The sequence below is a fragment of the Haliotis cracherodii genome, unplaced genomic scaffold (genome assembly GCF_022045235.1).
Source record: "Haliotis cracherodii isolate W230 unplaced genomic scaffold, xgHalCrac1.p SCAF_6, whole genome shotgun sequence".
Taxonomy (NCBI): domain Eukaryota; kingdom Metazoa; phylum Mollusca; class Gastropoda; order Lepetellida; family Haliotidae; genus Haliotis; species Haliotis cracherodii.
Window position 1 is genome coordinate 44,209,812 of NW_027266319.1, and position 24,106 is coordinate 44,233,917.

A 24,106-nucleotide genomic window follows, 5' to 3' on the forward strand; every position below is an offset into this window, starting at 1 on the left:
AACGTTTGTAGTTTTGAAAATTGTTTCATCATAGTTTTCTATTTATATCTGATCAATGAAAAACAAACTTTAAACTCTAACCTGGAACGAGGCAACTATTACTATTTAAACAAAACAAAACATCACAAACTCTGACATATGTAAATGTATTTTTCATAGAAAAGGACAATAGATCATCTATATATTTTACTGAATGACACCTTCGACCTTGTTGTCTGGAACTTCTCTCCCGACGACTGCCGATATAATCCTTCTTTCTTGGCATTTACAAAGCAAATGATAATTTTATAATACAAATATTTCATGTAACGGATTTTTATTTTTGTATAATGTTTTCATTGTTGTGTAAATACACAATGTAAGTAGTACCTTCATCATATTTACATTATTATGATTGGGTTTAGGCCAAGATCATTTTGCTCATAATCAATATTTACACGGCATAAAATAAATAATTGATTAAATGTAGTCATGATTTTAATACAGACAAAATCTACAGAAGATAACAAATATGTAGTATTGTAGTATGTAGAATATGCGCGATATGTGATAGAAGCCTAACTGAAACAAAGTTAAACTTACGAAGAAATGGCAAAAGCAATGGTAAATAAAATATGCGTCTTACAAAAAAAATATTCTAATATCATACAATATAAGTCACTTTGTAGAATGTTTCAAAAGATATATGCGGATGATAACCACAGACAAAATGCATGTTATGTCGTCTGCTATATGGTAATTTAACTTAAAATATGTGACGTAAAATATGGCCTTGCGCCAAAAATAATACGAAAACACCTACCGATCGTACCTAAATAACTTTGGTACCAAGCCAAAGGGGAAATCGTGATGAATGTAAAACTATATAATTCAGGACCGATAATAGGAACACATTCGGCTGAAAGCATGCGAAAATTAAGAGTTGTGGTGTAATTATTTCGGGAAAATTAAGATTTAGTCCCCTTTCTAGAGTCAAAATCAGAAATTTTGCATCCGCCCTAAATTTGTCAATGGCACTAAGCCAATTTTTAACATATCTCCTTTTTATACACCTTGGTACCAAGGACTTTCATTGCGAATTAGAGGCGGTTATTGAAAATCAAAATCTGCACTTTTGCCAATTTTACATGTGCGCCATTTTGTTCTCTGGACAAAGACAAAGCGTGATCACAGTCATCAAATACAGTGACAACGACATGCTTTCTGGCACCAACAAATCTCAGTTCTAATGTTAACAATGTTAAGAAATACATGAGTGTAATTTTGTATTGTAAAATATATCTTTGGCATGGGAAAAAAAGGCGACAACGATGACTGCAGTGAACGCGTTTCTGCTTGCTTCCAGACAGGCAGTACAAGCTGTAGCACTGATGGTTTCGTGCATAGGCTAGAGGGCTGTCCCTCTATTATATGGTCTCTGCTTCCGGTTACTCGTCAACATTTTCTGGCTTCTGCACATGGCAAACATGCTGCCTTGTGCGGGAAATAAATGATTGAATTGTTGCTAATAAAACAAACCAGTGGACCTGGAACAATGTTCATGATTTTAATTAACATATGAAGAACTGCCACTTATAATTAAATGAAAGTTCAACAATATTTCCTTTGATATGCTACACACTAGACGGACATTGATGAAAGCACCATGTTTATATAATATCTTTTTTAAATGTAAATACTATCTTTTATACAGACTTTAACACCATTTACAACATTCATTATTTCATGTCTTTTCACTTTGAAAATACTCAATTGCGATCTGAACACACATTGTCAAAGACCTAGAAATCTGATAACGGCAGATTGTCGTCTCCGCAAGTCAAGTAATGAACAGCTGATTGTTGTTAACACGTCTGCAAAACCATTTATAATCGAGAATAATTACTCCTAAAGTCGACTATGAAGAGAAATACAGAAATATTAACATAAATGGTATTACCTTTCAGTTGCCAATTATCCTCAAATATACATATATTCTTAATTATTTTGCGGTGGAACCGGATGTTTACAGTATCGGGTATCCCGTTGAGTGTTTGCATATTTCAGTTCCATGGGGTACCGATGTCAATTAAGTTACTTCTATTTTTCATACCAACAAAAAAATTAATTTCAATAAAACATGTTCCACAGTTTATTTACTGATTATATTTTAGGTTTTACTTAAAGTTTTAAAAATCACGAAATGATCGGCAGGTTTTTCTCGTAGATATTCGAGGAGTGCGCCGTGACTAATCAAAACTTTAAAAAAAATTATGGCAGATTTATAGATCGATTCTGAAGGAACCAATGTACATCATATTCCTGTCCAAACAACTTTGCAGCGATGACTTAATGATGGAAGTTTGTGTTGTTTTGCAGTAGGGCGTAGCCAATTCTTTGAATGAGAATTCCCAGGCTCAATATACAGCAAACATTTTAATGACAAATACTCCCCAAATTCAGTTTTTTACTCGATATGTGCAAACTTCAGTATCTACTGGTGGTTGATAATATTTTCAATAGTTTTTATTTGGCCACTTCGCTACCATTATGTTTTTGAACAATACCTGTGCATGTAATGCCCAAACCACCGCCATTTTTAGTGAGCTATACTTTCCTAAGTAACAGTAATTTTCAATCTACGATATCTTGATGATAAATCCATCAAATTTATATAACTTGGTATCATTGTAAAGCATGTGATTCTGTCAATCAGAATATGTCATTCTGACTTCTAAAACAATAGTAATTGACATGCCTCTGCCGATTATTGGCCATGTAATTTTCCAGTTTCCTGCATGACAATTGTTGTGACACACACTGCCGTATGCGGAAGGCCTGTGCGACTATTGTCATGATATGGAGACTATTAGGGTTAAACAAGATGACAAAGACATCAATATAACCCACAATGGTTAAATACTTGTGAATATGTCAACTAGTTAAATATTTTGATTAAAAAATCCCAAAACTATCAAAAGGCACTAGTCACCACTGTGTGCCAAGTTTGTTGAAGAAATATTGTACGGTTTTCAAGAACTGCTCTGGAAACGACATCTTGCACAGATGGACAGATTGACAGACTTATGGTGTCCAGTTTAATAACCCCCGCATATGTTTGAATCCCACTACTCTAATTTCATTCTCATTTTGAACAAAACTATCTTAGTAATAGCCATAAATATCGATCAGTAGTTATCATTGTTAATAATTCTAATAATACTACCTCTATTACATCATTGCCATAAATCCTGTATTTTGGCTTCAGTCACACTAAACTTTTCAGATTTTCAACAGATGTCCTCTTCACTGCCAATCACACACAATTAGTTGTTCCTGAATAGCATAGTAACCACCCAAGCTATGACATATGCAATGGAAGGAACCTCACTTTTTCCCCACATCTGACTACTAGAGGTAGATGAACTGGGGAGCTGGGTGGGAATACTTCTGATGTAATAGAGGTAGTATTCTTAGAATTATTAACAAGAGGCCCACAGGGCCTGTATCGTTCACCTGGATATTTACGCAATCATGCAAAAGTTTCGTAATTTTGACTCTGTCAGTATTTAAAATGGGTGGATGGCAAATCTGACAGCATGAACGTGTATTTCTCTCGATACAAATCTAGCATAAAGATCTGAACCGTTTCCATTTTATGATCCATGATCTAAGTTTCCATAGGCAAGACGAGACACCAGGGCAAATCCTGCTGGCATAAATGTAATATTCTCTTCATAACAAACAAATGTATACAATGTATCTGTATATTATAGGGTGGGGATAATATTGGTTTGCATGCTATGGTCAGGGTTCTAACTCCTTTGAGAGTGCCGGACAGATGAACAGAAGGGCCAGTCCTGGTAGTATATGTGCATTCCTCTCATTATACTCAATAATTGTACATATGATTATACGGTGGGGATCTTAACTGTGTCCAAGTTATAAACTCTTTTTGGCCCTGCCCCTCAGCCCCTGGGAATACTTCCAACCAAATATGGTTGATGTCCATCTCTAAGTTTCAGAGAAAAATTTGTTTTAAAGCAATATTGCCAAAACAGCCTTTTTGATCCCATCCCTCAGTCCCCGGGGGGTTCAGGGGTTTAGCCCCTCCATTTCTCCAATTTGAATCCCCACCATTGAACCATTGGAGAATGTTTCCAACCAAATATGGGACGGTATTCATAAAAGAACTTAAGTCTGAAAAAAAACTAAGTTTTTTACCTTTTCTGACTTAAGATTTGACTTAAGTCATATTCATGAAGCGACTTAGGCTTAAGTTTTACCAATTTCTGACTTAAATCTTAAGACTGGGGTAGGGGTAGGCTAAACTACAGTACGAGTCATAATTATTGAGAATTGAAAAATCTTTAAAATTGTAAATATGAAAATTTCCTCCCAAAAAATAAAACATATTTTAAGTGAGCACAAACCTTCTTTAATCACATCACAGTAACATCAATATTTTATCAGACCACCATTTGCTTCCAAACACAGATTCATACGACTAGGCATACTTCCTATGAGAGAGGTTAGAGTCTCGTGGGTGAGAGAGTCCCAATATCGCACCATCTCGCGCTTCATGTCATCAACTTTTGTCAATCCCTTTTGGTTCACCGACTCCTTCATGAGTCCCCACACATTTTCTATAGGATTTAAGTCCGGGCTGTAGCTAGGCCAGTCCAAAACGGTCACATTGTTGTCCACAAACCACTGCCGCGCATGTCTTGCGGTGTGTTTGGGGTCATTATCCTGTTGCAAAATCCAAGTATTTCCATTAAAAAAAACATCTGCATTTGGGATCAGGTGAGCTTCCAAAATGTCTGTATACCTTTCACTGGTTAAATTACCCTCAAAAACACACATGGGCGTCGTTTAAAGTGAAGATATCCCTCCCCAAACATGAAACTTCGGACTGTTTCGGTCTCTGGTACAATGAAACGGAATGACATTTTGTCCACATTTTAACATTGTTAGGATACACCCATACAGAGCTCTCATCTGTGAAAATAACACTGTTCCAGTCAAAGTTTTAATGTGCCAAACACCACTCTACACGTCTATCCTTGTGTTCTTGTTTCAAGAGTGGAGAGGCAATTCGTTTCTTTTTTTCCCATCCAAGTTCAATCAAATGTCTTCTTACTGTAGATTTGGATACATTTACTGTCCCTTTATTTACCATTTCATGTTTGATATTTGAGATACTCGCCCTTCTGTTTTTAGAAGCCAAAATACCCAGTCTCACACGATCACCAAACACCAGTTTTCGAGGTCTCCCCACTCCTTTTCTGTGCTCAATTCCTGAACCATTCTCAATATTCTTTTTAACTCTATACACTGTAGAAAGAGGAGTATCTGTGCTCTTTGCTAATGTAGCAGCATCAGTGATGCCTTCATCATGTAGCTGTAGAATCAACCTTCTTTTCTCCTCTGCATTCATTTCTGACATATATCAGGAAAAGTCGTCTGCTCCATAATCAAGGGAGATAACTCTAATTTGCAACTTCTAAAATTGAAGAAGAGATGCTTCCCTTTGACCATACCTTAATTTTAAACACTTGTCAATATTGATATTTTATGTATGCTTCCTTGAATATGACATTAAAATTCCCAATAATTTTGAACCAGACTATACAAGGTGTTTGACTTAAGTCAGTAAACAAAATGGCTGCCTTACCGCTAGGTCATCGTTCGTTTCATCAAAGAAGACAAAGTCTTGTTGAATACAACGATGAGGAGTTGATACGGCGATACCGTTTAGATGGAAATGGTATTAGGTACATAGCTAATTTAATAGCAGCTGATGTGGAGCCTGCAACCAACCGTAACCACGCACTTGACGATATACAAAAGACCCTGATCCCATTAAGGTACTTTGCAACGGGAAAGTTTCAGTTGTGTAATGCAGATGATCAAGGTGTCACCCAGCCCACCATTTCCAGAGTTGTAAGTCAGTGCATCACCAGTTTGTCATCTGTCATTGTGAAACAGTTTGTCCGCTACCCCCTGCAACTCGGGGACATTAGGCGTCACCAAACCAACTTTTATCACATTGCAAACTTTCCTGAAGTTTTCGGGGTGATCGATGGAACCGACGTACAAATCCAGGCTCCAACAGAAAACGAAAATGAATAGATAAACCGACATCATTATCACAGTATAAATACGCGGATCGCTTTTGACAGCGACGACAGAGTCATTGACATTGTTGCTCGGTGGCTGGGATCGACACACGATTCACACATGTTGACAAACAGCGGGCTCTACCAGCTATTCGAGCACAATGTTGTCCCCATCGGATGTCACCTCCTCGGTGACAGTGGTTATTCCTGCAAGAACTGGCTACTTACCCCTTTCCTAAGACCATTGCCGGGATCACAAACATACTACAACAGGTATGTAACGTTTCGTGTTTCGTTGCCGATCATAATCAACAACTTAGAGTGATGTCCCTTGTATTTACCTCGATTACATATTTGCCCATCTTTCTTTCATAGAGCACAAACACAATATTTGGTCTGGATAATCAAAGCAATTACAAACACATATTATATATTATTATGTTATTATTATTATTCACACCATAACCATATGTTTTTATTTTAACATCTATTATTATGTCTACGTTAGTTGTTCTAAATGTACAAGTTATCATGTGCTGTTTTGGTAAACATGCTGAATATTTGTGGTAATTAGGAATATTTTACATTACCATTATGAATTTCCTAAATAATCTAAAATGTAAACTATTGTTTTCACATGATCAAAATTATTTCTTCAACAAGTGACATTTATCAATAAAAAGATAAATATATATTTCTTAAACCCTGTTGAAGATTAATGTGACAGGTTACACTCTGATATGTTATGTTATTTTCAGGTCACACAAAAGAACCACGAGCATAGTGGAAAGGGCCATCGGTCAACTCAAACGCAGAGAGGAAATGGGGAAATCAGGTTAAAACCTGAGAAGGCTTGTAAGGTAAAAATTATGATCAACAAATGTTAATTTGTGTGCACTATTTATCTGCCACACAAATAAGTTCAACAGAACAAAAATGTAACAAAGTTAAATGACAATAAATATATAAAATAACAATTCCTAGAGAGGAAAGCAATGATTGAAAAAAGGGACAAAAGGTTTTATTGAGTTACATGATTATTTCAAACATGGTTGTTTGAATTTATGTTTACAAATGCCATTGATGATATGAAAAGAACAATGCAGTGGCTCATCATCTATTAAAGTTTGTACATGGACATGAACTTGTTCAGATTGACTTGTATCTAAATCATGTGAATATATAGTGAATATATATATACAGTTGTGTCTTTAAGGCAATAACAGGGCAGTTGTAGATTGGTAATGACTAGGATTGATTGGCGTACTAATATATCTCGGATAAGTTAAATTAGTAGATGTACACTGCTAAAATATAACATTATAAAACTCATGTCTGGTGTAAATACTACATTTGTGTACAACGACTGCCTGACAGACAACGACAAGTGTCACTGTAAAAATTATTTTTAAGTTTAAAAATAGCTGGGATTCCCCCTAGTGATCACGCGGGTACTACTACGAAACTGACTTAGTTTTTCTTTTGAGACTTAGCTAAGTCATATTTCTAAAACTTAAGATTAGACTTAAGAAAAATCCTAGTTTTTTTATGAATACCGTCCATGGTTGATATGTATCTCTTAGTTCCAGAGAAGAAGTCGCTTTAAGCAACAACGCCAAATTACTCCCATTTCGCCCCGTCCCTAAGGGGATGATCAGCCCTTCCATTTGTACAATTTTGAATTCTCAACACCGGAGAATGCTTCCAACCAAATATGGTTGATATCTACTGTAAATCATGAAATTAATGCATCTCCAAAAGAATGAGCCCATTGGTGCCTAGCCAAAAATGCGACTCAATATGAATGCGACACCCCCCTCCTCGGAAGGAAGGAATTTAACTGGTTTAAGGTCCGCTTCGCATTTACTGCATCAGTGGATTTATATCTAAAGAAAATGTCCTAGGTCAGGTTTACAGGAGAATCCAACCTTACATTAATCCAATCACACACCAATTAGCACTGCTTATTAGCGCTGAGAACCACTAAAACAATACATGCACGCTGGCTCATGTTGGCCTTTGACGCAGTCGCTAAGAACAAAGACACCGTGTTGTGTGGGTGGCGTTTGTCTGAACTTACAGGTGTGATCAGTGATGACGTAAGTGAGTAGAACTCTTGTCTTGACCCAAGCAGTGACAATTCACAGGATGTAATTAGTGTTTGGATGACATTGTTTATATACTTGTTACAAGTGCTGCTCAATAAACAGTGATGTGGAATACATATTTGTTTGTTTTCAGCGTATGTCTAAAGTGGTATTTCTGCTATCCAAAATGTCTTATTGTTGATATAAATGTGATGTTTAATAATGCGACCAAAGACCACTCACATTTTTCGCATTTAATTCACGCTCGCGTTAATTTCAAGATTTACAGTATCTCTTAGTTTCAGAGAAGAAGTCACCAAAAGCGATATAGCCAAATTACCCCTATTTGGCCCTGCCCCATAGCCGCTTTTGGGGTCAGCCCCACCATTTGTACAATGTTGAATCCCCACCACCTAGGGATGCTTCATGTCAATTTTGTTAATTTCCAATCAGTGGTTCAGAAGAAGAGGTCGTATGAATAAATTGTTGACGTATGGACAACGGACGGACGACAGACGCAACGGTATGGCATGAGCTCACCTTGGTCCATCAGACCCGGTGAGCTAATAATGATGGGTATTGTTCAATAATTCTTGTGAATCCTCTACCTCAAAACACCAGTGGGATCTGCCTCCAGTATCTCCCTTTGTAATTGACAGTAATCTCTTCTGGAAACCATTCATCTCTGATTCTAATACTCTCAAGATAATTTACTCTGAAATTCCCTGAGGACTTGAAAATCAGAATGTATCAAGAATCAGTCAAATATGTGATACTCTCACTAGAATTACTGTTATATTTGCTGATCTTGTTAGTAATAATGAAGTCATTTCTGGTCTATTTCTACCCAATGATGTCATTTCTTGTTAAATTTGGATTTGTGACACTAATAACGGTGCTGTAATGGTTGTAACGTCACTTCCGGTTTGTCAATTCCCTTTTATTGGATGATGACGTCTCTCAAGGTCTATTTCTACCAAAGACGTCATTTCCTGATTAGATGGACCTTGTACTGCTATTTTTGGTGCTGACGTCTCTTCCGGTTATGATCTTCCTTCAGGTGATGATGTCACTTCCGGTCACTAGAGGGGCACAGGTGGCTCAGTCGTCTAAAGCGCTGTGATTCTCTGTGTAGACTTGCGTCCCTTGGGTACACCAGAAACCTACGATAGTGGGTTCAGATCCCGGTTCGCCCCGATTATGTTTCTAGGTGTGTCAGCACCATACCCTTGCCCGTGGGTTTCACCGAAGTGGTAAACATCTGAGGGCTGCATCACTTCGGGCTTTCCTCCCACATTAAGCTAACACACCGTGATATAACTGGAATAATGTTAAAAGCAGCGTTAAACGCAACTCATTCACTCACTACGGTCACAAGAGGCAGTTAATTGATACGCAAGGTGCTCCTAATCCATCCTATACCTATAGACAGGATAATCAAGGATGTACTCACTTTCTGATGCTGCTGGTGTCGGATCTCTCTTCTCCCCCCCCACACCCCCTTTTTTTCAACAGAATGGGGAAAACTATTTGGTGGATGATAGTTTGAGATGTGACAATGGGACCAAGGGAATATATGCCCTCTATTTCCGGTTGCATGTCACGCAAGTAAAAACTGGAAAAGGTGTTTTGTGAGGCCCACTGACAACTAGAAACTACCTGTTCTACTGAGACTGATTTCCATAAAGCAAGACTCGTGGCTAGGGCTCTAATTTCATGAGCTGAGCAGGATCCGAGACGTGGCCTGGAATTCTGAGCTTGTGTATAACTTGCTGCAACGGTAGCTTTAAGACAGCCTTCTATTGTAGCCTTGGTGATGTCCTTGTTGGTATGAGTCTTGCAAGATATAAAGAGTCTCCTTCGATGCCACCTATGTTGGTGTAGCCGAGAGATAGAACTTGAGAGCTCTGAAGGGACATAAAAGTCTGTCAAGGAGATTCACTGTTGGTCCCAATGCTGGAAAGGTATCATGTCTGTGGCCCAACAGCCCAATTGTGGTAGACTGATTCTTGGCTACAAAGTCTGGGAGCGATTTTAGAGTTATTGAGGTCCAATGTTGATCATGGGTGAGACTAGAATAACTTCTTTCAGTGGCATTTAGAGTGAGTGAGTGAGTGAGTTTGGTTTTACGCCGCTTTTAGCAATATTCCAGCAATATCACGGCGGGGGACACCACAAATGGGCTTCACACATTGTACACGTCGGGATTCGAACTCGGGTCTTCGGCGTGATGAGCGAATGCTACAACCACTAGACTACCCGACCACCCCAGTGGCATTTAGAAGTTGGTGTGATGAAGTAAGACAAGTTCTATGGGTGAACAACTTCTTTATTAAAATTAGAAGTTAGTGAAAGAAGTTATACGTCGTCTACATGGAGACGTGGCAATCTCAGCTATCAACAAACTCAGCAACCTAGATAAGAAGTACATCAAGTCCTCCGACCATCTTACCTTCCTCACGAGATGCAGGGACGCCCAGCTCATCCCGAATGGCCTCAGACTAAGGAGCCAAGTCAACTCTGTGGCAGCCCACAACATCCTATAGAAAGCATATCGCTTGCTTGATAAAGGTGTTAGGATCTACACCGAAACATCACACTAATTGTAATAAAGAAGTTGTTCATCCATAGAACTTGTCTTACTTCGAGACTAGAACAGTCTAAGGCATGGAGTTCTGAAGCCATGGGCTCGTAAGGTTCCGTTAACAGTGCCGATAGTACAACAGATAGAATCGACTTGGGGAAGATACGAGGTGTGCAAACATCTTCTAGTAGAAAGGATCTCATTAGTCTGTTTAGAATGGGATGATTTCCGACTGATAATACGTCATGTTGAAGTACAGAGTGAAGAGCTGATCTATAACTTTCTATCGTCCCATGTCGGAATTTATTGTCCTGACGTATATGTAGTAGAAAATCTGCTACCATATGGATGGATTACAGCATTAATTATAATCCCTTGTCGTTTTCTCCACTGGAAAAACTTGTCCCATCTGTTGTCATATAAGGGAGGATGAAGGCCTCCATGATCTTCTCACAGCTTCTGAGGCAAGCTCAGAGTATCAAGATGTCTGTATCTTCTGTGCGATAACTTCCAGGCGGTTAGATGTAGGCTGGGCAGATTGTCGTGGAAAATGCTGAACTTGGGTTGTTGTAACAGATCTCAAGGTAACTGGATAGGTTGTTCCATTAGTAGTCTTAGTAATCTGGGGAACCACGCTCTGCAGGGCCAGATTTGTGCTATCAGGATTATTATGCAATCTGTCTCCTCCACCTTGTGGATGATCTTGTCTAGGAAAGACCATGGTGGGAATGCGTAAGCAAATACACCCGTCCAGTCCATCGATAGTGCATCAATCTGGTGAGCTCTTGGGTCGGGAACTGGACTGACAAAAACCAGAAGCAAAGACCTGGGCCTAGATTTTCGAAACGATCTTAGCCCTAAGATTATCGTAAAGTTATTGTAAGGAAATCGTAGGCTATCGTAGCCAATCGTAGCCAATTTTCGAAACTATAGTAGCCCTAAGATATCTTAAGTTTGTCGTAAATCTAAGATAGCCCCATACCTGTTGTAAGTTTATTTTATCTTCATCCAAGATGGCGGCATACTTTTTCATAGATATTTTGCCAAACAATTAGTCCGCTTTACGTTCAAACATTGACATTTCATTTTGTAAAACTGAGTGATTCAAATTGACATTTTGAAAACTCGAAGAACGCATCAAGGATTTCACGTCAAAAATGTTCTTAATCGCGACAGCGATACACATAACTGTGGAGTCGATAGCTTACATTATTTTTCTATCCGAGTCCATGCTGAAGAAGTGTGAAACAACATACCTTTTCGATAATTTGGGAAGGATAAAAACGGAAGGTGTCGGCAGGCTACAGTAATGACCGTGACCTTATTGATAGTTTAGGGGGAGCTAATCTTAGAGAGTGGTTTCCCTTTGTATTCGCCCGGGACACCTTGCTCAATGGTACAGTTTTCATAAAGCGCAGAGTTCCGCTGTTATATTTTCTGAGTCGCATTTGTGTCAATGCTTTAGTCTTTATTTTCGCATTTTATAAAATTAAAACAATCTACATATGTAAAAACAACCATAAAGGTTTCGCATAAGTTTTTACATCTAAAATCGTGTGGGACGGGTGGTTTTAATAATTGAATTTTAACTATACAGTGTAGTAGTTATTGACTTAACAAGGAAATACATGTGATCAAATATTTGTATACAATGTCTAATATTTTTCTTGCAAAAGTAATTGTAATTTGTTTCGTTTTAAATTCAATACCTATGTTATCTATATCCTCTTGAAAGACAAATATTTGATAAAAAGTGATTAAAAACTGTCTGTTGAACAATTGCATTCTTTAAAAACAGGTGATTAACGGCATATAGATGTATTCCCTTATAAATATAACAATTTACTGAAATTTTGACAGCAAAAGTTAAGCACAGATTTTTGTATCGACAAATCAAATAAAAAATGAGTTCCCATGCTCGTTCTGGTTCTCGTCAAAATGTAGCATAGTTTGCACATTGTCCAAAATTCACTTTCAAATATATGTTCGCAGAAAAAAAGTTTACTGAATGAAATTTACTGATCAACATAAAATACACATTTTCAACACAATAATCTTTGCATTCAATAAACCGGTTTTAAAATATTTTGGTCTTTTTAATATTTAAGTCTACATCTTCCCGTTTTATGTTTTAAAAAAAATAAAGATATCCTTGAGACCATTCAGACAATAAAATCATTGTAACGTATAGGGTCAACGGACAAATACTAGTAAATGATCCTCAGCAATTCTGTCAGACAAGCCAAACATGATTGAACTACGTTCTGGAAGAGATTTGACACATTACAAAGTATTTCCCTCCTCTGCCAGATTTAAATGAAATCAGACAAATCAGTTTATTAGCTCTACTTAATTTAAAAGGATAGAAAATGACTACATTATATGTATGTTCACATCAACTTGTGGCGTGTTCCATGAGACAACATAACTTGACAATTCCTAAATTATCTCTCTTTGCAAAAGAAAATTAGTGTCACTTTTAAATTTTGAAAATAATTATGGATCTAGATAGATAAAAAAATATTTCATCATCTAAATACTAATAGCTTGATATTATATTAATTACTTGGTTAATTCGTGAAATATATTGGATACATAAATAACGAAACAAACTTAACAAGCTTAGATTGTTATAAAAACTTGCTTGTCGGTGCGCTGCTTCCTGAACAATTTTTGTTTTGAGTGTTTCAACGTATAATGTTGTTGTTTACACTAATATAAACTTGACTTTTGACATAAACATAAAAATATACAGTATACATCACTTAACATCAGACTTGAACACGCATGTTAAAAGCTGAACGCATATGCAGCTGGGAAATCCCCGTGACGTCACTGGGAAACACCCCGCTTTTTCAATCTCTAACACAAATGAGTTCTCTGTCAGAGTTACGACAGGTATCGTAACTCTGAACCATCTGCGACAGGTTTTCGATTGTTTTGAAAATCCATCTAATCTTAACCTTAAAGGGGCACTAATCTAACGCAATTCCCCGGGACTGGTTGTTGCCTTTGGTATTGTTTTTTCCCAGTGAGTACCCGGATGTATAGCAAAAATCTAGACTAGTTCGCGACCGCTGCTGCGCAATTCGTAAGCGCATCAGTCACTTTTATGGGTAGTAATAAGTGCGTATGGTCACATTGATCAACAAAAAGAAATACAGTTTTCGAGATAATAAGGAAATGTAGGTATATTTGTGGGTAACATCGGTAATGGTGACGAAGTTTTGATAAGTCACTTGCTTGGTAATTTTGCGATTTTCGTTTACACTATTTTGACTTGCAACACAAAGTAAATATTTCACCTGAGCATTGCTTTTTTATAGTGTGTATATTTTTTAACTGTCAAAATGTTTAACATTTTCAAATTTATTAAAAGTGACTAAAAAACATTTCCATTTGTATCATTATGTTAACGAATTCCAAACATTTTGATGTTTAATGTCACCACCAAGAGACTGAAAATGTTACGTTGAAAAGTACATGTCTATGTTGTTTGGCTTCTAATCCTACATAATAATCCGTTGTAATGTTTGTAGGCCCTGTTGATCATCTTAATCAATCTGGACAGATTTTTTAGTCAAAATGACTGAAATATTTACACATTTTATAAATTGCCTGAGAGAATCATATACACGCTTACAAAGGAAAAGACCTGTGAAAACAACGTCTATCGTGCATTGAAGAATTTCCCAACCAAGACGTTGAGAAACAAGAACGAATCGGTTCAAATGAAGGAAAACAAAATGCAAAAACCATAATTGCAACCTACCAAATTTATGTGTATAAATTTTAGGAGCTTCATTGTTCGAGGAATGTATCCGTGAATATCCACACACATGAACAATATCCCACACGTCTGCAGATGTACAAAGAAACTTATTTGATGTCACGTGTCTCTGTAACAATCAAGTATTTTAAAAGATATATATCGTTTCGGGATATTATAACCCGTGTTCGTTTCTCAACTGATCACTTGGCGTTCACATAGGTGTCAAGTCTCGAGGGTCGGCTGAGAAAGCCCACGTGACAACTATTTTCATAACGTCCACGGTTCCTAAAAAATCCATTGAGTGATAGATAACAATGATCAATCAATCAACGTATTATCAGTTAACCCTTTGAACAAAGTATGTTGTTTTTACATCGGCACTTCACGCCATGATATGAGTGTATTCCCTTTGTTTTAGTAAACCTAGACGTGTAAACACTCACTTTTGACATATCCACTGTGCAAGATAACAGTAATTAATCAATCAACGTATTTTCTGTTAATCCTTTGATGACTTGGAATGATCCGTTGATTTACAAAAAAAGTAAATCAATTGATTATTCAACTCTTGCTGGTCTGCCACGTGCATATTACATAACACACATTTCACCTCACTTCAAACCTGGATTTAGATTAAATAATTACCCCAGACACAATAAATGCCAAATGGGAACCTTTGTCAGGTAATCTAAGTGGTGCTACCACTAATTGTACCTGTAATAAATTCATTAACTGAGCATCAAGTGAATGACGAAAAATACACAAGTGTAGGGTTATACCAGAAAACGTGGATGACAACAAGGGAGTAGTAGTCGTATTATCGACGCAATCCGAAATCCGAAAATGCTTTCACTGCATAGATACTTTTTTGTAGCATTAAACTATAACCATCTGGGGTATTTCCAAATCCGATGAGCTCCGCCTTTCTTTTTGTCTGTTTGTTTAGGCTGAAGAAATTAATTTACAGGCGCCCTTTGTCGAAATCTTTATAGATCACAGTTAACCAATCAGTGTTTATGCAAAAATTCGTAAAACAAATATTGCCTCCGGCCTCCAAGTGTATTTAGCTGTCCTTGCAGACGGTAGCCCAGTCTCTGGTCCCGCTCAGTTGCGTTGCGTATCATCCGGGTACTCACGGGGGAAAAAACAATAACAAAGGCAACAACCAGTCCGGGGAATTGCGTTAGATCAGTGCCCCTTTAAGATATCTTATCTTTGAACGTAAGTTGTTAAGATTTATCTTAGCTAAGATAGTTTCGAAAATCTAGGCCCTGGGATGTAAGGTCCATTCTGTTGCCACTGTTCTCCCCTGGCGGGAAAGACTGTTGGCAAAGATGTTCAGTTTCACGGGAATATGTCTCGCTTCCATCTGGCAACTGATGGAGTCTGCCAAGCAAACAATCCTGTAGTCTCTGTCATCAGGGAGCTGGATCTGGTTCCTCCTTGTTTCTTGATGTAAGCCACTACTTTGGTACTGTCCATGGCTATGAGGATGGACAATTGTGAGAGACGTATCTACCATGCCAGGATGGCGTAATGGATGTCCTTCATTTCCTTGCAGTTGATATGAAGGTTCTTCTCTCTGGTGTTCCAAAATCCCTGGACTGTGAGATTGTCCATATGGGCTCCCCATCCCGAATCTGACGCGTCTGTATATAGATGGTGTTCAGGCATCTGAGAAGTCAGAGGGATTCCGCTCATCACATGTTCTCAGTGAGTCGACCAATGCAAGTTGGGAGGTAACTGAGTCTCAAACTTTTGGGTGTGGGGTCGTAGAGAGTTTATCCATGTCTGTAGAGGACATAACTTCAACCTTCCTCTGAAGGTCATATCCTGTAGAGACGTTAAGTTGCCAAGAAGAGACATCCACCACCTTAGCGACCTGCTGGGTTGACTTGATAGGGATTGAATCATCTTTATAGTCTTGATGAATTGATCTGGTGGACATAGATATCCCTTGTGTAGTTAGCCAAGGGGATTTAGGTTCATTATCATCCTCATGTCAGTCGTATTCTTCTTCGGGACGAGGAATACCGATGAATAAAAGCTTTTGGTCTTGTTGGTCTCTGCTAGTCTCCAAATGGCTTGCTTCTCTAGTAGCTTATTGACGGACAGATCTGCTGCCGCTAGCTTGGCTCCGATTAGATGAAACCTGCATCCGACAGCTTGAGTCTTCAAGATAGGATGTTTCTGAAATGCAGTTTGTATCCGTGAGCCACAACTTCTAGAATCCAGCGGTCGGGTGTAATCTGCTTCCAGTTTTCGGCGTATGACAAAAGGCACCCTCCCACTGGTCCCCAAGTTGGCATTAGTCGGCAAGACAGTAGGCGTAAATCGCAGTCCATAGACATAACCAGGTCAAAAGGGTCTATAACATCGGAGTGGGTGGTAAGGAAGTCAGAATCTGTGTTCACCTCTGTCCTAAAATCTGCCCCAGTAATGGGACCCTCGTTTCTTGTAGTCAAACTGACGAAAAGATTCCTGTGAAGATTGGTGCTTGTTACACCCCCGACTCGGTTCGAACAAATCCTTCCTGGAGGAGACAAACTTCTTCTTAGGAGGCTGTTTATATGATGAGTCTTTCTGATCCCAGGAATGCTTCTGGGGCTGGGAAGATCCATGGGCCTAGGCAGGTAGGCTGATAGCAGATGCTTTGAATCATTCCGTTGTATTATGTCTGAGCTCCTCTTTGACATGTACCAATTTCCCATTGAATGTCATGGGCGCAGATATTGGTTGTGACATTATCAATCTCTTGGTTTAGTTAGAAACAGCTCTTGAACAAATCTGTGCTAGTAGTTGTTGACGTTGCATCTATAGTAGCTGTGAAGACTTGGGTGGAGAGAAAGTCTTTCTGCATTCTGTATCTAGAAGACTGTGGAAGAGTCCAACTTGATCAGACCTTAATACTCAAAGGAGTCTCTCCAAATATGCCGTTATAAGATGTCTATAATGGTAGAATGAAGTGTCTGATTCAGGCGACAAACCAGTTGATATAAGCGCTGATGACCATTAAATATCTGGATACCAAGAACAGATCTTTAATCCACCAAGGTATATCCCTAAGTATAATCCCGGGTAAGTCGTCAGCCTGATGACAGTCTTCAAAACACTCTGTTTCTGCCTCCGAATTACCATGGATAGCTCCTGTGGGGGGGGGGTGGATATTCGTAATAGTCTGCCACGTCTTCCCCGTGTGATTCTCATATGATTAAAGTCCATGCGGATTGTGATGGCTGCCCGTACGGTAAACATCATCTCAGTCAGCTATACGGTCAGTTGGACGGCTCCGTGTGGTCCATGCGGCTGGCTTGGGTACCGTCAGTGGATGGTAGGCTGGTCGGCTGGATGGTCGGCATGGCGTCCATGCTGTAACCGTACTGTGTCCTAACGGTCGGCTGGGCTGTCATGGAAGTCCTTGTGGTGACCGTACAGAGTCTTAGCTGGGAAGAATGGTCTTGCGGAACCCTGCTGATCTAGTTGGTAGATCTAGTTCCCTATGTATCATAGTAGTTTGCATGCTTATACCCGGCTTGTCAGTCGGCTGGCCGTACGGCTGATTGGTTGGACAGCTGGCTGTCTGGCTGGATGGTTGGTCAGTAAAAAGGTTGGCATGGGTAGGCCGTACAGCTGTCTCTTGACCGGGGGACTTTTCTTCGCCAGAGCTATCTGATTACTCTTCATATTCTCTATCTCTTTGTTTGAGGCTGAGAACCGCGTCTCATTGGAGTGCCTAGGGGATGGTTGTTCTGCTGGAGTAGGAGGAGGCGCTGGGGATGAAGCAGGAGCCTGAACAGTGTCGGCTGCCGTGATGACTTCCACTTTCTCCTTGGCCGCTTCACGCCTCTTAGCCTTAGTTACAGTCTCAGCTAATGTATTGGCGCACTGCCCACATCTTGCTTCCCCTGTACAGGTAGTACCTCTGCACTTTGTGCAGTTAACATGAGGATCTCCCGTGATCATAAGCCCACCACACTTATTGCAAGTGGGAGTAAAGAGACTCCATTATGACCTCACAACAACAACCTCACACCAGCTTATGCTCACTTGCGTGTGATCATAACTACAGTTAGCAGCTATTAATATCTACTTACTGTTGTCTGAAACTATTAGAATAATAATGTGTCTAATTCCATGGGTTAGATCGTTACTACTATAACAATAGGTCTTGACTCCAGCACACACAGGAAAAATGTGAGGTTTCCACCATTGTATACTTCATATCATGGGTGGTTGCGATGCTATCTGGGAACAACTAATTGTGTGTGATTGACAGTGAAGTGGACGTCTGTTGAAAATCTGAAAATTTTAGTTAGTTTGACTGAAGCCAAAATACAGGATTTATAGCAAAGATGTTTTAGAGGTAGAGGAATCGCAAGACTTAGGTTTTTCAGTATGGCTCAATGGTAGGTATGTTGAATTCGGATTCAAATTACTTGAGCGTATTCTGGTGTCATCAATGGTGGGATGAAGGATGTGAGGTTTCAGCTTCATTGGGTCAGTGGTGTCTGATGAGATGGTATGATCAGTGCAGGTAAATGCATTTTGAGTGAATTTGGAGAATGGTCAATAGCAAGGTGAAAAATATACAAATTTTCATTACTTTTTGAAAATAATAATAGCAATCATGGCCATAAAATGGTTTTCAATCATAATAATTGGATTCAAACCTCTGACAAATTTGGGTATTTTCATTAATGGAAACAAGCATGTGAAGTTTCCGATTCAATGTCCAGTGGGTTTTTATAGAATAAAGAATGCATTTTGAGAGAATTATTAAGAGCATATTGAAAATGCAAATGTCAGTTCAAGGTAATAATTTATAACATCGCAAAACATGGAACATATTAAGATTCACTACTAACTATTGAATCATATTGACCAAATTTCATTACATTTTGAACGAAAATGGCTAAATAATTAGTTTTCAATATGGCTGAGGACAAATTTGTCTAGTGGTAACCGAGGAAATGTTTACAGACCACACCAGGTGCATTTTGGCCAGTCAAAAGTTTACTATAAGTTGTATCTTGTGATCTGTGTTCTTTGAAAATGTTTTGTCTATGATGTCTGAATATTGAATATAATTATGTTTACATTTTTGGTCAGAAGTCAAGCAATCCTCCTATCAATACTTGTTCAAAGTCTGATATGATTCATAGGTGATACATACCTCAAGATTTTTTTTATCCATGGCCAACCTAGACTCATTCTCCCCATGAGATATGTGCAGCTGATCTTGAGCCCGAGCTTGCTGTTCCAGGTAACAATTCACCTCCTTCAGCTTCTTGTTTAGTTCCATGTGATATTTAGCTTCAAGCTCTGCTCGAATATGATCAATGTCTGTGGTTGTTTCCCCTGGTAGACCACTGCGATCATTATTCTACAAAACGAGAAAGAGGAGGATCTCACCAGAATGCTTCTACACAATATACATCTTCACAGAATGCTAATGGGATTATTCACAACGAAAAATTGGCTGTGAAAGAAGCCAAATTAAAATAACACATTTACCCTGACTACAATGGCACTATTGGCCACAGGGGCACATGAATGCCAAATATCACAATACTGCAAAGTATAACATGTTATTGGGCATATAACATTGTTACTGTAAACATAATTTCATAATGATACATTCCAATATAGCTGATCGATGTGTGAAAATGACATCAAAACTAGATAAATGAAGTGATGTGAAGGTGAAAAATGAATATAAATCAAGACACCAAGAATGGTCTGGTTACAGACTGCCATCATACAGCTGAAATACTGCAGAGTGTTGTGCTAAACAAACAAACAACTTAACTTCTTTAATAGGCATTTAGAAGTTGGGGTACTATAAGTAAGGATAAGACATATGGATGAACAACTTCTTTATTACAATTAGGAGCGACGTTGCGGTGTAGGTTCTAACACCGTTATCATCACATGCTAGATAACGGTGTTAGAACCTACGCCGAAACGTCACTCCTAATTGTACTAAAGAAGTTGTTCATCCATATATCTTATCCTTACTTACAAATAAACAACTTCTTTGATCCCAGATGTTCTCTCATGCAGCACAACCTAGCCCTGTGCCCCTAGCTTCCCTACAAAACACATCATAAGCACTTCCAGTTTATTTACATCACCTGGGGATTTAGGACAAATAAATGTCCAATATATCAAAATCATTGAACAATAGTTATCACTGTTAATAATTCTAAGTATACTTACCTCTATCACATCTTTGCCACAAATCCTGTATTTTGGTTTCAGTCACACTAACTAAATTTTCAGATTTTCAAAAGACGTCCTCTTCACTGTCAATTACACACATTAGTTGTTCCCAATCTAGCACTTTAGCAACCCAAGCTATGATGTGCGTAATGGTGTAAACTCACTTCTTTCCAACATCTAACTACTAGAGGTAGATAAATTGGGGAGGTAGGTTGGAGTACTGATGTAATAGAGGTAGTATTCTTCGAATTATTAACTATTGCTTGATAATTCTTGCGAATCCTCTATCTCTATTACATCTTTGCCAGAATTTCCCTGGGACTCGGCAGTATCTGCCTCAAGTAACTCCCTTTGTAATTGACAGTAATCCTCTTCTGGAAACCATTTAATCACCGATTCCTATCCTGACTTCCAGTTTGTCACTTCCCTTTAGTGGATAATGACGTCTCTTATGGTCAATTTCTACCAAAAGACGGCATTTCCTGATTAGATGGACCTTGTATTGCTATTTCCGGTGCTGACATCACTTCCGGTTATGATCTCACTTACGGTCTTCTAATAAACAGGATCATCAAAGGTGTACTCACCCTCTGATGCTGCTGGTGTCAGATCCTTGCCCCCCCTCCCCCCTTTTTTTGATAGAAGGAGGAAACTATTTGTGGATGATAGTTTGCGCCGCGACAATGGGCCCAAGGGAATATATGCCCTCTAGGTCCGGCTGTACATCACACAAGAGTAAAAACTTGTGAAGGTGTTTTGTGAGGCCCACTGACAACTAGACACAACTTGTTCCACTGAAACGGATGTCCATGAAGCGAGACTCGTGGCTAGGGCTATGATTTAGTGAACTGAGCAGGATCCGAGACGTGAAGTGGAATTCAGTGCCTGCATATAACTGACTGCAACGGTAGCTTCAAGCCAGCCTGCTATCGTAGCCTTGGTGATGTCTTTGTTGAAATGAATAGTCTCCTTTGATTTCGTCTATGAGGGTCTGTAGCCGAGAGATAGAACTTGAGAGCTCTGATGGGACATAAGAGTCTGTCTGGGTGATCCACTGTCAGCCCTAAGGCAGGAATGGTATAGTGTCTATGGCCCAAAGGCTCCATGGTGGTAGATTGATTCTTGGCAAACAAAATCTGGGAGCAATCTTAGAGTGATTGAGGTCCAAAGTTGATAATGGGTGAGACTAGAATAGTCCAAAGCATGGAGTTCTGAAACCTTTGCTGCTGTCACCATGGCTAGGCGGAAGGATGTTTTCCTGGATTTTTGTAGGAAGGTGGCCTTAGCCAGGGGCTTGTTAGGTTCCATTAAGAGTGCTGATAACACAACAGATAGAATCCACTTAGGGAAGATATGAGGTTTGCGAACGTCTTCTAGTAGGAAGAATCTCATTAGTCTGTTTAGAATGGGATGGTTTTCAATTGAGAGTCCGTCATGTTAAAGTGCAGAGTGAAGTGCTGATCTGTAACCTTCTATCATCCCATGTCAGAACTTATTGTCCTTGCATAAATGTAGATGAAAGTCCGCTACCATGGGGATGGATATTGTATTAGTTATAATCCCTTGTCGTCTTCTCCACTGGACGAACTTATCCCATCTGTTGTCATATAAGGGAGGATGAAGGTCTCTATGATCTTGCCACTGCTTCTGAGGCAAGTTCAGATTATCCGGATGTCTGCATCTTCTGTGTGATAACTTCCAGGTGGTTAGATGTAGATTGGGCTTGTTTTTGTAGAAAATGTTAGACTCGTAAGAGATCTCAAAGGAGAGGTAACTGGAGAGGTTCTTCCAACAAAAGACTTAATAGTCTGGGGCCAGATTGGTGCAATTTGTCTCCTCCACCTTTTGGATGATCTTGTCTAGGAGAGGCCATGGTGGGAATGCGTATGCAAATAGACCCATCCAAACATAGCTCATCGATCTGGTGTGCCATTGGATCAGGAACTGGACTGACATAAGTTGACGGTTTTGGCAGGTGACAAAGATCAAGGAGTTGTGCCCTAACATGGTTATTCAAGCAAATATCTGAGTATGTAGTGTCCATTCTGTTGCCACTATTCTCCCCTGACGGGAAAGGCTGTCTTCAAAGATGTTCAGTTTCCTGGAAATGTGTCTCGCTTCCATCCGGCAACTGATGGAGTGAGTGAGTGAGTGAGTGAGTATGGTTTTACACAGCTTTTAGCAATATTCCAGCAATATCATGGCGGGGGACACCGAAATGGGCTTCACACATTGTACCCATGTCGGAAATCAAACCCGGGTCTTCTGCGTGACGAGCAAACGCTTTAACCACTAGGCTACCCGACCACCCGCAAATGATGGAGTCTGCCAAGGCAAACAGTTGTGTATTCTCCGTCATCAGAGAACTGGATCTGGTTCCTCCTTGTTTCTGGATGTAAGCCTCTACTTTGGTACTGTCCGTGGTTATGAGGTGAATTTTCTGTCATTGGAGGTTGGAGTACAGGCATAAGGTGATACAAATCTTCAATGACTTCAACAAAGCTGTATCCTTCTGTATAATCCTGCTTAGGTGAATCGTCAGACTGATTAACCTCCTCATATAGGTCTGATTCCGCCTAAGAATGACCGTGGGTAAACTCCCAGGGAGGGGTGGATGTTCATCATAATCCATACACTCAACGTGCGGTTCATCATCTGCTTGTGTCCATGATTCTGCTTTGAGTAAGGTCCGTGCTGCTTGTGATGACAGCCGTGTATAACGAAGCCCATACGGAAATGATGGTCTGGACTGTCCCATGATGTAATCTTCGTCTCGGTCGGTTGGATGATCCTGTGTGGCCTGAGCAGTCGGCTTGGGTACCGTTGGTTGATGGCTACCATACGATTGAAGTGATGCTCCCATAACCGTCTGCTGGGTTACCATGGAGTCCGTGTGGTGACCATACTGTGTCTTACCTGGTGAGTATGGCCTTGTGGTAGCCTGACAAGACCGACATCTAGATGCCCATGTATCACAGGAGGGTAAAGCTTGAGAGCTTCTACCCAGCTGGTCGGGTTGGTCGGTATGGTTTGGCTCGGGCCATATGGCAGAAACAGATAGCTGTCTCCCGTGCAGCCTCTTGGCCAATGGACCCTTCTTAGCCAATACTGTCTGTTTCCTCTTGATCATCTCCATATCTTGAGCTACAGCTGAGAAGTGTGACTCAAACATCGACTCCATCATATCCTTCTGTTGTTTGAAGAGTTGTTCACTCAAGTTCATAGAGAACACATGGTAGAGGCGCTGAGATAGAGTCAGAAGCTAATTCAGAGTCTATGGCCATAATGACATTGACTTACTTCTTGGCTGCTTCTCATCTTCTAGCTTTAATACCTTGTT

At 39.4% G+C, this 24,106-nt stretch overlaps 1 protein-coding gene across 4 annotated transcripts in view; it reads right to left on the reverse strand.

Annotated features, from left to right (window-relative positions):
• The window catches only part of LOC139445782 (ankyrin repeat domain-containing protein 26-like), a 758,925-nt gene that overhangs the window by 39,396 nt on the left and 695,423 nt on the right, over positions 1–24,106 (reverse strand). For all 4 annotated transcript variants that reach the window (XM_071226998.1, XM_071227000.1, XM_071226999.1 and 1 more), the window contains one exon: positions 19,718–19,927. In XM_071226998.1, coding sequence (XP_071083099.1) covers positions 19,718–19,927 — 210 coding nt within the window. The remainder of the gene's footprint in view (positions 1–19,717; positions 19,928–24,106) is intronic.